At 47.5% G+C, this 13,400-nt stretch overlaps 1 protein-coding gene across 3 annotated transcripts in view; it reads right to left on the reverse strand.

The window, feature by feature from the left end:
* LOC122542783 (putative transcription factor p65 homolog) overlaps positions 1-13,400 on the reverse strand; it is a 62,665-nt gene that overhangs the window by 33,586 nt on the left and 15,679 nt on the right. For all 3 annotated transcript variants that reach the window (XM_043680824.1, XM_043680823.1, XM_043680825.1), the window contains exons 3-5: positions 11,292-11,929; positions 7,472-7,623; positions 3,998-4,089 (exon numbers count right to left, since the gene is read on the reverse strand). In XM_043680824.1, coding sequence (XP_043536759.1) covers positions 3,998-4,089; positions 7,472-7,623; positions 11,292-11,929 — 882 coding nt within the window. The remainder of the gene's footprint in view (positions 1-3,997; positions 4,090-7,471; positions 7,624-11,291; positions 11,930-13,400) is intronic.

The following is a 13,400-nucleotide window of genomic DNA, read 5'->3' on the forward strand; positions in this document are numbered from 1 at the left end:
CCACCCAGACCCATTCCCCTACATTTACCTCTTCACCTAACACTACGGGCAATTTAGCACGGCCAATTCACCTAACCTGCACATTTTTGGACTGTGGGAGGAAACCGGAGCAAACCCACGCAGACACGGGGAGAATGTGCAAACTCCACACAGACAATTGCCTGAGGCAGGAATTGAATCCAGGTCTCTGGCGCTGTGAGGCAGCAGTGCTAACCACTGTGCCACCGTGCCGGCCACAATATTGAGGTGGACAATCAGCCTTGGTCATATTGAATGGCAAAGTGGGCTAGGTGGGCTGAATGTCCCGCCTTCTGCTCCCAAGTGACTTCCATTGGCTAAATAATAATGTTGAGCTATTTGTTCCAGGCAACAGACTACAAATTATTCAGAACCTTCGGGCAAATTGCATCTTGCCACCCTGTCAGCGTTCGCCTTCCTCAAATGATTCAGGAGGAGTGGGAAGGCAGCAAATTTTTTTTGTGCATGGCTAAAGTCAAGCCAAGTTACCAAGGGCATGGATGAACACACGATGCCTGATGAATGACTTAGACTCTCAAAAGCTGGGGACTCTCCCCAGCGCTGTGAGCTTCTGAGATACAGTGTCTGATAAGAGACAGTGGCAGAGAGGGTTTGCTGGGCCCCTGAGTCATTTGTGGCAACTGATGGTTAGATAGCCAAGGCAGACATGCCACATGTTCGTTGGAGAGCTTTCTTGTTTTGAGAAAACAACCTCACTTTGACCTTGGGGTAGCTGTCATTTCTTCCCCCCCCCCTCAATTCTTTTACTCATTCACTGGATGGTTGCCTAAATCAGCATTTATTACCCTACCCTTAAGACTGCAATTAAGGTTCAACCACATTTGCTGTGGGTCTGGAGTCACGTATGAGCCAGACCAGGCAAGGATGGCAGATTTCATTCCCTAAAGGACATTCAGTGATGGGTTTTTATATCAGTCAACATGGTGGCATTATATTTGTTTTTGTTTAAATTGAATTCAAATTTCACTGTCAGCCAACCTGGGCATCTGGCTTCCTCGTCCAGTCGTATTATTACTACACCAATTCCACTTCATTCATTTATAGAATGTAGGCGATTGTGCCAGCATTTATTGGCCTTCCCTAATTGCTCCTTGAGAAGGCGGTGGTGCAAGGACACCCACGATGCTGTTGGGGAGGGAGTTCCAGGATTTCGACCAGCGACACTGAAGGAATGGTGACATACTTCCAAGTCAGGATGGTGAGTGGAGGGGAACTTGCACGGGGCGGGGGGTGTTCCCATGTATCTGCTGCTCTTTTCCTTCTAGGTTGTAATGGTTTGGAAGGTGCTATCCAAGGATTTTCAGTGAGTTTCTGCAGTGCATCTTGTAGATGTTACACACCACTGCTACTGAGAGTGGGTGGTGGAGGGTTTGGATGTTTGTGGATGTGGTGCCAATCAAACAGGCTGCCTTGTCCTGGACAGTGTTGAGCTTCTTGGGTATTGTTAGAGCTGCCCCCATCCAGGGCAAGTGGGGAGTATTCCATCACACTCCTGACTTGTGCCTTGTAGATGGTGGGACAGGCTCTGGGGAGTCAGGGGGTGAGTTACTTGAGTCTGAATCTCTAAAGGTTCCAAGTTTCAATTTCTCACAATTGGTGTAGGCAGGCTATTTGGTTACTTGGCATGCATCCAGACACACTCCCTGTCCTCAATGCCCACCAGTAAGGGTCAAAGGGCATAGTTTCATGCCTCGTGGTATCTCCAGCTGTGTGGCATTCCTTCAGCATTGACCATGGTAACTCAGCCAAAGTGGTGTGCTTGAGTTTTTGGAGTGAATTATACAGAGAACAGCTATGATCCTGACCCAGTAAAGAGCAAGTGCAGTCCCACCTGGCTGTGTACCAGACAACCTGGGATGCGTCGCACTCAGGGAGGTGTGGCGAGGCCAGGGGTGCAGTAATGGGAGGGGGAGAGAGAGAGAGAGAGAGAGAGATGGAGAGAGAGATAGAAAGAGAGAGAAAGAAAGAGACAGTGAGAGTGAGGAGTGGGGCCAGGGTCTTTATAACTCCTGTAACCTCTTGCGCTCAGTGATAAAGTGGCTGTGGTTATGCCAATGAATCATTTCACTCCACAGGGGCGAGGCTGTTTTAACAGGAGAGGACAGCAGCAGTCATCTACAATTTGTGAAGAGAGAAGCTTCCTGTTTGTGCTGGCTCTGCTCTGTCACTCTGTTCCTGGGGTTTTGGCGAGTTGCCACAGCCTATGGGAGAGCCTCTGTGGTCTCTTAGCCGTTAAATTTAACTCTCTATCTTTGTCACGTAGCAACAATAACCGTTAGAAACTAATAGCAAGCTAAACCAGCTGGTTCCAAAAGGCACAAGGGGATTTGCATCTCCTGCCAAATTTAAGCGAAATTGAGCTGCAAACAAGGACCTTGGTAACGACTGGAAAAACCCAGGGAGTCTGTCCATCATTCTCTTAGTATATACATACACACACACACACCCGAACTCAAAGGCACACACACACACTCAGACATACTCATCCCCATGCATGAACTGGCACATAGGAATCTGCACACAAACACTCTCAGACACACACATCCTGAGATCCAGAAAGACATGCACATGCATGTGCACACACATGCACATGATCATACACACACAGGCAGGTGCATACTTGCAATGTAGGCGAAAGTGAGGACTGCACATGCAGGAGATTAGAATCATGGAGAGTGGGGAGCTGGAAAAAGCACTTGCATATACAGCACACATTCGTGAGCACACGCAGAGGTAAGCACACACACATGCAAAAGCATTAACACACACACACACGTGTTGAACATCTCATCCGTCACTGATGTAGCAAAGAGTACCATGTACAAACTGCTCTGCAGAAATTCGTCAAGGCTTCACTGACAGCAACTTCCAAATCCATCATCTCTACCATCTAGAAGGACAAGGGTGGCAGATACATGGGAACACCATCCCCTGCAAGTTCGCCTTCAAGCCACTCACCATCCTGACTTGGAAATATCTCGCTGTTCCTTCACTGTCATTCTGATACACCCCTTTCTCTATCAGGACTGTGGACTTACTTGCACCATATGGACTGTGCTGGTTTAAAAAACGTGGCTCACCACCACCACCAGCTTCTTGAGGGGCATTTAAGGTTGGGGGTAATAAATGCAGTGATGCCCAGCCATCTCCCATGATTGAATTAAGAATTAAATTATAGAATTAAAAGCTGGCTCAATGGTGACCATGGAACTACACTCAATTATTGTAAAAAGCCATCTGGTTCCTTAGGGATAGGAAATCTGCTATCCTTGCCTCGCCTGTGACTCCAGACCCACAGCAACGGAGTGGATTCTTTGTTAGATATCATTGTTAGTGCTAAAGGGATGAAAGCTTATGGATGAAAGCAGGAACAAGGGACTGATGATCAGCCCACTCCAGCTCCTATGTTTTCTGTTCCTGTGTTTGACTATCCTCTTGGGGCCTATCCAGCAACACCTACGTCCCGTTAACAATTTATTTTAAAAAATACACCTTTAAAGCTGAAGGAGAATGATTTTTAATCCACTAGGGAGAAAATTTCTTTGGGGGTAGGGGCAGGATGCAGGAAACTAGTGTCGAGACTATGAAGATATCAGCCTGCTAACTTATCAGCAGTCTTGAGGGGCCAACTGGCCTACTCCTGTTCCTAATTCCTATGCTCTACACTCAGTTGGCAAATTCATGCATGCTTTTATTTAAAAAAAAAGTCCTGTCCCTTCCAAAGGTTCAAGAACAGAAGTTGCCAGAAAAGCTCAGCAGGCCTGGCAGCATCTGTGAAGAGAAATCAGAGTTAACGTTTCAGGTCCAGTGACCCTTCCTCAGCACAGCCCCCAGAGGTTTCTCTACTTGCACTCCATGGGTCTTTCTGACCTACAGTACTTAATTGTCACTGTGAAAGTTGACTGAACTAAAAACAACGTGCTTTTTGTAAAAACAAATCACACAAACTCTGACTCACCATTGAAAGGATCGATCCCAAGTTTCAGTCGGTGTTCCAGGGCTTTCCCAATTTCTTTCTTCTTCATGCACTGAATACCCAGATTGGCAAAACTGAAAGATAGAAAGAGAGGGAGCAGTGTGAGTAGCCAAATGTGCCATACAGAGACAAAGCATAACTGCAGGTCTGGCCAATAGCCAGCAACACAGTAGTTACAGAACTGGACTGCCGATCCAGGAGGTCGTAGGTTCACCAATGCAGCTACACCATAAATCTCCAAACTTGTGTGGAAACAGCCATGGACAGCAGAGCACTGCCATCTTTTGCAGAAGGAAAGCTGTCACTTGTGGAGGGGTTGGTGGGGGTTCTAGGACTCCCCCTAAGGATGGGAGAGACAGAAACCCTCATCGCATTGAAGAAGGATTTAGAAATACACTTGCGATACCAAGGCTATAGGCCAAGTGTTGCAAAGTGGGATTAGAATAGTGAGGTGGTGGATTTTGAATGGTGCAGACTAGATGGGCCAAAGGGCCTTTTTCATCATAAAGCAACTAGTTCACGCCAGCCATGTTCCCATACCAAACTAGTCCCAGTTGCCTGTGTTTGACCCATCTCTCTCCAAACCTTTCCGATTCATGTATCTGTCCATATTTCTTTTAAATGTTGCAACCTTACCTGTATCCACCACTTCCTCTGACAGTTCATTCTCCACATGAACCACTCCCTGTGTAAAAAAGGTCCCCTTGTGTCTTTTTGAAAACTTTCTCCTCTCATCTTAAACATATGCCCCCCACCTTAGGAAAAAGAGCTTTGATGTTCACCTTCTATGGGCACCTCGCGATTTTAGAAACCTCTATAGGGTCATCTCCATGCTCCAGTGAAAAAAAGTCCCAGCCTATCTTTATAAGTCCTTCCATTCCCAGCAACATCATGGTAAATCTTTCCTGAACTCTTTCTAATTTACGAATATATTTCCCTGTTGTAGGAAGTTCACAGTACCCCAGAAGAGGCTTCACCAACATCCTGTTCAATCTCAACATGACATCCCCACAGAGAGTGTGATAGCACTGGAGACAGTGCAGAGCAGATTTACCAGGATATGGCCTGGGCTGGACAGTTTCAGTTATGAAGGGAGACTGGACAGCTTTGGGTTGTTTTCCTTGATGCAGAGGAGGCTGAGAGGGGACGTGATTGAAATGTATAAATTACGAAAGGGTACAGATAGCATAGACAGAGTCAGATAGCACAGTCTTTTCCCTGGGGTGGGGGAGTCCAGAACTAGAGGGCATAGGTTTAGGGTGAGAGGGGAAAGATATAAAAGAGACCTAAGGGGCAACTTTTTCACACAGAGGGTGGTACATGTATGAAATGAGCTGCCAGAGGAAGTGGTGGAGGCTGGTACAATTGCAACGTTTAAGAGGCATCTGGATGGGTATATGAATAGGAAGGGTTTGGAGGGATATGGGCCAGGTGCTGGCAGGTGGGACTACATTGGGTTGGGATATCTGGTTGGAATGGATGGGTTGGACCAAAGGGTCTGTTTCCGTGCTGTATGTCTCTATGATAACAGACCATTCAGTCAGACTCATTCTTGCCGATCAGACATCCCAATCTGAACTAGTCCCATTGGACAGCATTTGGCCCACATCTCTCTGAACCTTTCCGATTCACATATCCATCGGGAAGAAACTTTTCCCCCGTGATAGAGGGTACTTTAAGGTAAGGGGCAGGAGCACTAGAGGAGATGTGAGGAAACATTTTTATTTCCACCAGAGGGTGGTTTGTATCTGGAACTCCCCCTCAGTGTGGGAGGGGCAGAAACCCACATCACATTGAAGAAGGATTTAGATATGCAGCACCTGCGATGCCGAGACTGCAGGCCAAGTGCTGCAGAGTGGGATTAGAATAGTTAGGTGGTTGACTTTGACTGGTGCAGACTAGATGGGCCAAAGGGCCTTTTATTGTGCTGTAGACCTCACTGACTAGTAGCTGGTCTTGTCTACACGTGCCATTAACCCTACATTGGATCTCAAAAATATAAGAAAAGGAGATCTCACTCAATAACTGTAAAAAGGGTGTAGGTACAAACAGAAGCCAGGCTGGACATTGGCTAATGACTTTCTTTTTAAAATTCATTTATGGGATGTGGGTGTCACTTTAATTACCCATTTATTGCCCATCCCTAATTGCCCAGAGGGCATTAAAGAGTCAACCCCATTGCTGTGGGTCTGGAGTCACATGTAGGTCAGACCAGGTAAGGATGGCAGTTCCCTTCCCTGAAGGACATCAGTGAACCAGATTGGCTTTTCCCAGCAATCCACAATGAGTTCATGGTCATCACTAGACACTTAATTCCAGATATTTTATAGAATTCAAATTCTACCATTTGCCAATCGAGATTCCCAGCCTGTGTCTGGATTAATACACCAATGAGGCCATGAGTCTATAATGCTCACACAATAATGCTCACAGGAGGACAGCGCAATGTCACTATCGCAGTGGTATAGAGGCCTCAGGCTGGTGCTCTGGGGCATGGGTTCCAATCCCATCTCAGCAGCTGTTCAGAGAGTCAGTGTGGGCCAAATGCTATGTTTCCACACTGTTAGGATTCTGTGGGCACAGCTTCAAAATAAGGGGGTCAGCCGTTTAGGCCACGAGTTTTTTTTCCCAGATGGTTGTGAATCTTTGACACTCTCCATAATGTTCCACATTCTCAATTACTGACTACATTCAAGGCAAGGGGTTAAAAAGGTTTTTCAATTCATTAGGGAAGTGTGATGGGATGTGTGTAAAGTAGAGGGAAGTGCAGCTAAAGTAGATCAATGATGGTCTTGTTGAATGGTATAGCAAACTCAAGGGGCTGAGTGGCCTATTCCTCCTATTTATGTTCTCTCCAGCATAGGGCTACACTGCAAAGAGGGAATGAAACAACAAGGAAGAGGAGGGGGGGGGAGAAAAAAAGAGAGAGAGAGAGAGAGAAGAAGACACATGGGGGAGAGAGAGATAGACAGAGACACAGACGGAAAGAGATAGATGGAGAGTGACAGAGACATGGACAGGTAGAGAGAGATAGAGAGGGGTGGACACTGACAGGAGAGAAACATAGACAGAGAGGGGAGGAGACAAGGCAGGGAAGAGTGACAGAGACACAGACGGGGAGAGGGAGACAGAGACCAGGACAGGGAGAGAGAGATAGACTGAGACACAGACACAGATAGGGTCAGAGATATAGATAGAGAGAGGGGGAGACAAGACAGAGAACATACAGAAACAGAAAGATGGTAGATGAACAAACGAAAATTCATTTATCTTTGTAGTCTCACACTCCAGCTAATAAAGTGCCTGTTGGTGCTGAGTCATTCTGTATACAATACAGTGCAGCTAATACTGTATTGTATACAGTGTTAGCTGCACTGTATTGTATACAGAATGACTCAGCACCAACAGGCACTGTAGCTAACACTGACTCCTGACTACAGGCAGCTCCTTGCTTACCTGGCTTTCATGTTGCACTTGGGACTGACAGTTACTTCACAGATGCCGTTTTGACAGTCTTTCCCCACAAGACTATGGGGGTGCGGCTTGTATGGTTCATCTTTGGTCACCAAGGAAATGATCACCTTGACCTCGCCTTGCCAATTCTGGATCTGGAGAGAAGAGAGCAACGCACAATTCAGCCACTAATCCCAAAACAGTTTAATCCCACCAGTTATCCAAAGTGGAGGAAGAGATTTAAAAATAATACTCTGGTGATGAGACAAAATGAAACACTAAGCGAGACCAGGGCAGTTGACCAAACGCTTGCTGAAAGGAACATCTTAAATGGAGGAGAGAGTAGAGGGGTTTTGGGAAGGAATGCAGGGCTTCAGACTCAGGAAGCTGCCAGTGTTGGAACGATGAACTACATGGATTTGCAAGGTGGAGTGCAGGAATCTGGGAAGATTGCGGAATTGGGGGAAGTTTCAGAAAGAATGTGGGGCCAGGCCGAGGAGGGATTTGAAAACCTTAGGGTTAGGGCTCCTGGAAACAATGGAATTCATTTCCTGGGGTCTTCCTCCCCAGTTGCAATCTTAAAAGTTGCGAAGGGGTTTGTTAGGGTAGGTGTGGTGAAGATGTTAGCCAATGCCGGGAGAAGAGAAATGAGCTGGGGGGCCGTAGATACAAGGTAGTTACTAATAAATCCAGCTGAGAATAGAGAGAAAACCTCTTCGCTTATAGAACGGTTCGGTGTGGGCTGAAGTCCCACATTGTGGACTCGAGCAGCAAGACAAGACCTCAGGGCCAATATAGAGGGTGTGCTGCACTGTTGCGATGTTACATTCCTCAGATAAGGAGGTTAAATCTAAAAGACTCATGTTATTTCAAACATGAACAGGATAGTCCTCCCCAGCAACCCAGGAAACATCCAACGCCCAGCCAACATGTTCAAGAAGAGGTAAAGAATGTGTCGTCGCTGCTAATGGGATCTTGCTGTGCACAAGTTGCTTCTGTGTTTCTGACACCACACCAGTGGCTTCAAAAAAGTAGCTCACTGGCTGTGTGGTGCCTTGAGGTCATGAACGGTGCTACAGAAATGCAAGCTCTTTCTCTCAATCTTTCAGTTCATCCCTGCAAGCACTTGTCCTTGTGCTCCACCACAGGCTGAAGGGTAATTCAAGATACATGTAACAAACAAACCACGGGCAGGTACGATGGAATCCCCCCCCCAAGAAAATCTCCCTCTCTTGGCCGCACCCAGTCACCATGGGAATGCACCTAAGCATTGTGCCTCAAACTCCCAGCTAAAATCCCCCTGAGTATTCCACTCTGACCAAAACGGCACAAATAAAACTCATGGAAAAACGGTCATCTCAAAACTCGGTGTTTTAGCCACACGGAATGAATCTTGACCAGCTCTTAGCCAGCAAGCATCCACGTTGCTTTACACATCCTGACTAACACAACAACACTGAACAGCCTTAGCTCAGCACTCCAGCCCTTTCGGGTTTGCTCCTTGATGTTATCAGAAACAAAATGGCCTTACTCATTATCAAACTCTCAACCTGCCAGTGGTCAATGGACCTTTACTCTGTATCTAACCCCATGCTATACCTGTCCTGGGAGTGTAGAGGGAACTTTACTCTGTATCTAACCCCACACTATACCTGTCCTGGGAGTATTTGATAAAGACCATGCAAAGGGATGTTTACTCTATTTCTAAGCCCGTGCTGTACCTGTGCTGGGATGTTTGATGGGGACAGTATAGAGGAAGCTTTACTCTATACATAACCCCGCACTGTACCTGTCCTGGGAGTATTTGATAAAGACCATGCAGATTGAGCTTTACTGTGTATTTAACCCCATACTGTCCCTGTCCTGGGATGATGACGTGCAGAGGGAGTTTTACTATGTATCTAACCCCATGCTATCCCTGTCCTGGAATTGTTTTATGAAGACAGTGCAGAGGGAGCTTTACTGTGTATCTGACCCTGTGCAGTACCTGTCCTGGGACTGTTTGATGAAGACAGTGTGGAAGGAGCTTTACTCTGCATTTAAACAGAGCCCTCGGGCAGGAGGTTTGAAATCCCACCATGGCAGCTGGTGGAAATCAAATTCAATTAATAAATTTGGATTATAAAGATAATTTCAATGAAGATGACCACAAAACTATTGATTGCCATACCAACCCACCCAGTTCACTAATGGCCTTTAGGGAAGGAAATGTGGCATCCTTATCTGGTCTGACTACATGTGACTCCAGACCCGTGGCAACAGGGTTGACTCATAACTGCCCTCTGGGTCAATTAGGGATGGGCAATAAATGCTGACCCAACCAGCAACAGCTGTATCCCATGAATGAATAATACAAGTTAAAGATATTTTTAAAACCAGTCCTCGCTAGTATTTATGTTCCACCCCATCCTATTAGCATAATATGCTTTTCCTTTGTCCTCACAAGCTTCCCATGAAATACATCTGAAATATTCAACCATTCTCTGTGAAATCAAGTTCCTCATTCTCAACACTGTCTGGGTGAAGAGATTTCTCCTGAATGCCTGACTGAGTGATTATATCCCTCCCAACCCCAATTGCTTGACTGATTCCTAGGATGAAGGATTTTTCTCTTGAGACAGTTGAATAGGTTGGGCGTGTGTTTGGATAGAGCTGGAACACACTTGATCCTGAGGGGGAAGTTGATGGGAGGAGAGTTGAGAGGATATTTCCTCTTGTGGGAGAGACTGGAATGAGGGAAGACAGGTTCAAAATGAGCTGTTGCCTATTTAAGATCACTGGGCTAGTAATACAGAGGCCCAGACAAAAGCTTTGGGGTTCAAATCCCACTGCAGTAGTTGGTGGATTTCAAACTTCAATTGATAAAATCTACAGTGGAGAGCTAGGCTCAGTGAGAGGTGCTGAGAAACTATTGACAATTTATGTAAAAAAAAAACTCATCTAGGTCACTAATGCCCTTCAGGGAAGGAAATCCACTGCTTTTACTCGGTCTGACCTACACATAACTCCAGGCCCACAGCAGCGTGGTTGATTTTCAACCGAGTGGATCAAGCCACTCAATTCAGGAGCAGCTAGAGACGGTGAAAATGTGCTGGCAAGGGGCCAAAGTTGGAGCAGGAGGGCAGAGAACTTAGGATGGCATGGTGGTTAGCACTGCTGCCTCATAGCGCCAGGGACCTGGGTTCAATTTCAGCCTGGGGTGACAGTCTGTGTGAAGTTTGCATGTTCTCCCTGTGTCTGCATGGGTATCCTCCAGGTGCTCCGGTTTCCTCCCACAGTCCAAAGGATGTGCAGGTTAGGGTGGATTAGCCATGCTAAATTGTCCCATAGTGTGCAGGCTAGCTGGTTTTGCCATGGGCTTATGGGGATCTAGGAGGGATGCTGTTTGGAGGGTGGGTGGAGTCACATTGGGCTGAATGGCTGCTAGCTGCATAGTAGGGATGCTATGGTTCTAATTTGGATGGTTGTGGGGCCAAAGGTGGTTATGTAGACAGGTCAGGGCTGAAGGGATTGGAAAGGAAGGCAAGAGAGTTGTCGAGGTTGATGGAGTCAGTCAGTGAGCACATGGGGTGAAGGGCATGGAGCGAGTAAGGCCACATTCGGGATAACCTCAAGAGGGTGGAATGCGGTGAGTGGGCTCAAAGGGAGTATGCCTAGCTGCTTATGGAATTAACAGAGAAAGAGAGATGGACAAGGGTTTCACCAGCTGAGGTAACCCTTGGGGACAATTTCTGGAGCAGTGGGCTCAGGACCAGCATCCTGGATACAGCAGCTAACGCTCGCCCCAGCCCCCACCCCCGAAGGCACAACATGGCGGCTTCACCTGGATGGTCGGGAGAGTCTTGGTTTGCTCCGTTGTGTTCTCTCCGGGGATGCTTCCCGCCGAACGGCCCTCACACTCGTAGCGAAACCTCATCCCCCGCTGCTTGGGCTGCTCCACGATGACCAGCTTTGGCATCTCCTCCTTCACGAAAACCCCGGACAACGGGAGGCCAAAGTGCCTGGAGCTCGCGCGGGACGAGGGCGGGTCCACCCGCCTCCCCCCTCGGTACGGCATCTTCCGCTTCGTGTCCTGCGCCTGGTTGTCCTTCCTGACCAGCTGAGGGGAGCCCGTGCCCCTGCTGACCAGCTGAGGGGGCCCTGTGCCCCTGCTGACCAGCTGAGGGGAACCTGTGCCCCTGCTGACCAGCTGAGGGGAGCCCGTGCCCCTGCTGACCAGCTGAGGGGACCCTGCACCCCTCTTGACCAGCTGAGGGGACCCTGCGCCCCTGCTGACCAGCTGAGGGGAGCACGTGTCCATTGGCATCAGCTCCACTGGTGAGGCTGCCCATCCTGGGATGTGGTTCATGAGTTGGTTCCTGATCTCTCCGATGTGGGGGTTGGTGAAATCACAAGGCACGGAGTTCCTGTTTTGCCCTTCTTCAAGATCTTTCAAAATAAATTCATTCAACACGTTCAGATCTGGAAGGTTAAAAAGAGAGAGGGATACAGGAAAACTTGAGAGAACGTCAACTCGCGCTCCCTTGATGCTGGTGCAGACAATAGCTGACCTTTGAAGTGCATGCTCTCTGAATTGGCCCGGGGATATGATCGCAGAAGCTACAACTGGCTTCAATCCCCAAGAGCTGGAGGCAAACTCAGAGCGGGTTAGCCTCGAGTGAGGCATCCCACCGTCACAAGTCATTGTAGAATCCACCCACTGGATACCATCAATTAAACAATGGAAGCAAAATTCAATCAGTTACTAAATTCAGTTTCTTTTAAGAAATCTGGAATTGAAAGCTAGTGGTGACCATGAACAGTTGGTTACACAGACCCATCTGGTTCACCACGGGAAGGAAATCTGCTTCCCTGACCCGGTCTGGCCTACACGTGACTCCAGACCCACAGTGATGTGGCTGACTCAACTCCCCTCTGAAATGACCCAAACAAGATACTCAGTTCAGGGACAATTAGGAAAGGGCAATTTTGCCAGTAATATCCACGTGCCGTGAACAAATATTCTTAAAAATTAAAAGTGCAGTTGTGGAATAGTATTTCTCAGCAGGGGGTCATTCGGCCCGTCACATTGGTACTGGCTTTTTCCAAAGGGCAATCCATTTTGTCCAACTCCATGCTCCTTTCCCCATATCCTGGATTGCTATCCTTCTCCTTAGAGACAATTCAGGGCTGCTAATGAACCTTCCTCACACTGTCAGCAGCACAATCCAAATCCTAACCACTCGCTATCTTAAATTTCTGCCTTCTGTCTACTGACCCTGCACCAGGGCAAATTTTTGCATCTTATTTGTGATTTCCATTTTCGCTTCTCTGCCCCAAGGTGAGCTACCTCTGTTACTCTACTCTATGGAAGTATCTAATCTGGAACCATGTCATATTGTTGGTATGATTCACTGGGGAGTGGGGACATTAGCTGGGAGACTATATATCTGGCTGCAACAAGTGTGGTCTGCCAATGTGAAATATCCACACTGGACTGGTGTGCAGGGGTCGGAGGTCGGGTTGTGGGGATGAGTGAGAAAACCAAAGATCGTGAGACAGCATGATAGAGAGAGGGAGAGCCAAAGACAGCGAGAGAGAGAAAGCAACAGAGAGACAGAGAAAGGGAAACAAAGACAATGAGAGACTGAGAGAGAGAGAGAGAGAGAGAGAGAGAAACAACAGATACAAACAGGTGCTAAGGAAAGATATGGTGAGAATAAAGAGGTGATATTCACCATTTCAGTTGTCCTGAGCTCTCTCCCGCTCTCCCATTTGGGACAGACTCTGCTCTAGGAGCTTGCTTTAGGAAGGACTGGTTCAGGGAGGGGGTGAGGTTAAAGGATCAAAACTGGGACTGAGATTCAAACACTGCCCACGCTCTCACACACAGACAGACAGAAACACACAGATACTCACCCCCTGCTCAGTACACACGGGACAATGGCTGCCA

This window comes from Chiloscyllium plagiosum, chromosome 41 (assembly GCF_004010195.1).
Source record: "Chiloscyllium plagiosum isolate BGI_BamShark_2017 chromosome 41, ASM401019v2, whole genome shotgun sequence".
NCBI classification, from domain to species: Eukaryota; Metazoa; Chordata; class Chondrichthyes; order Orectolobiformes; family Hemiscylliidae; genus Chiloscyllium; species Chiloscyllium plagiosum.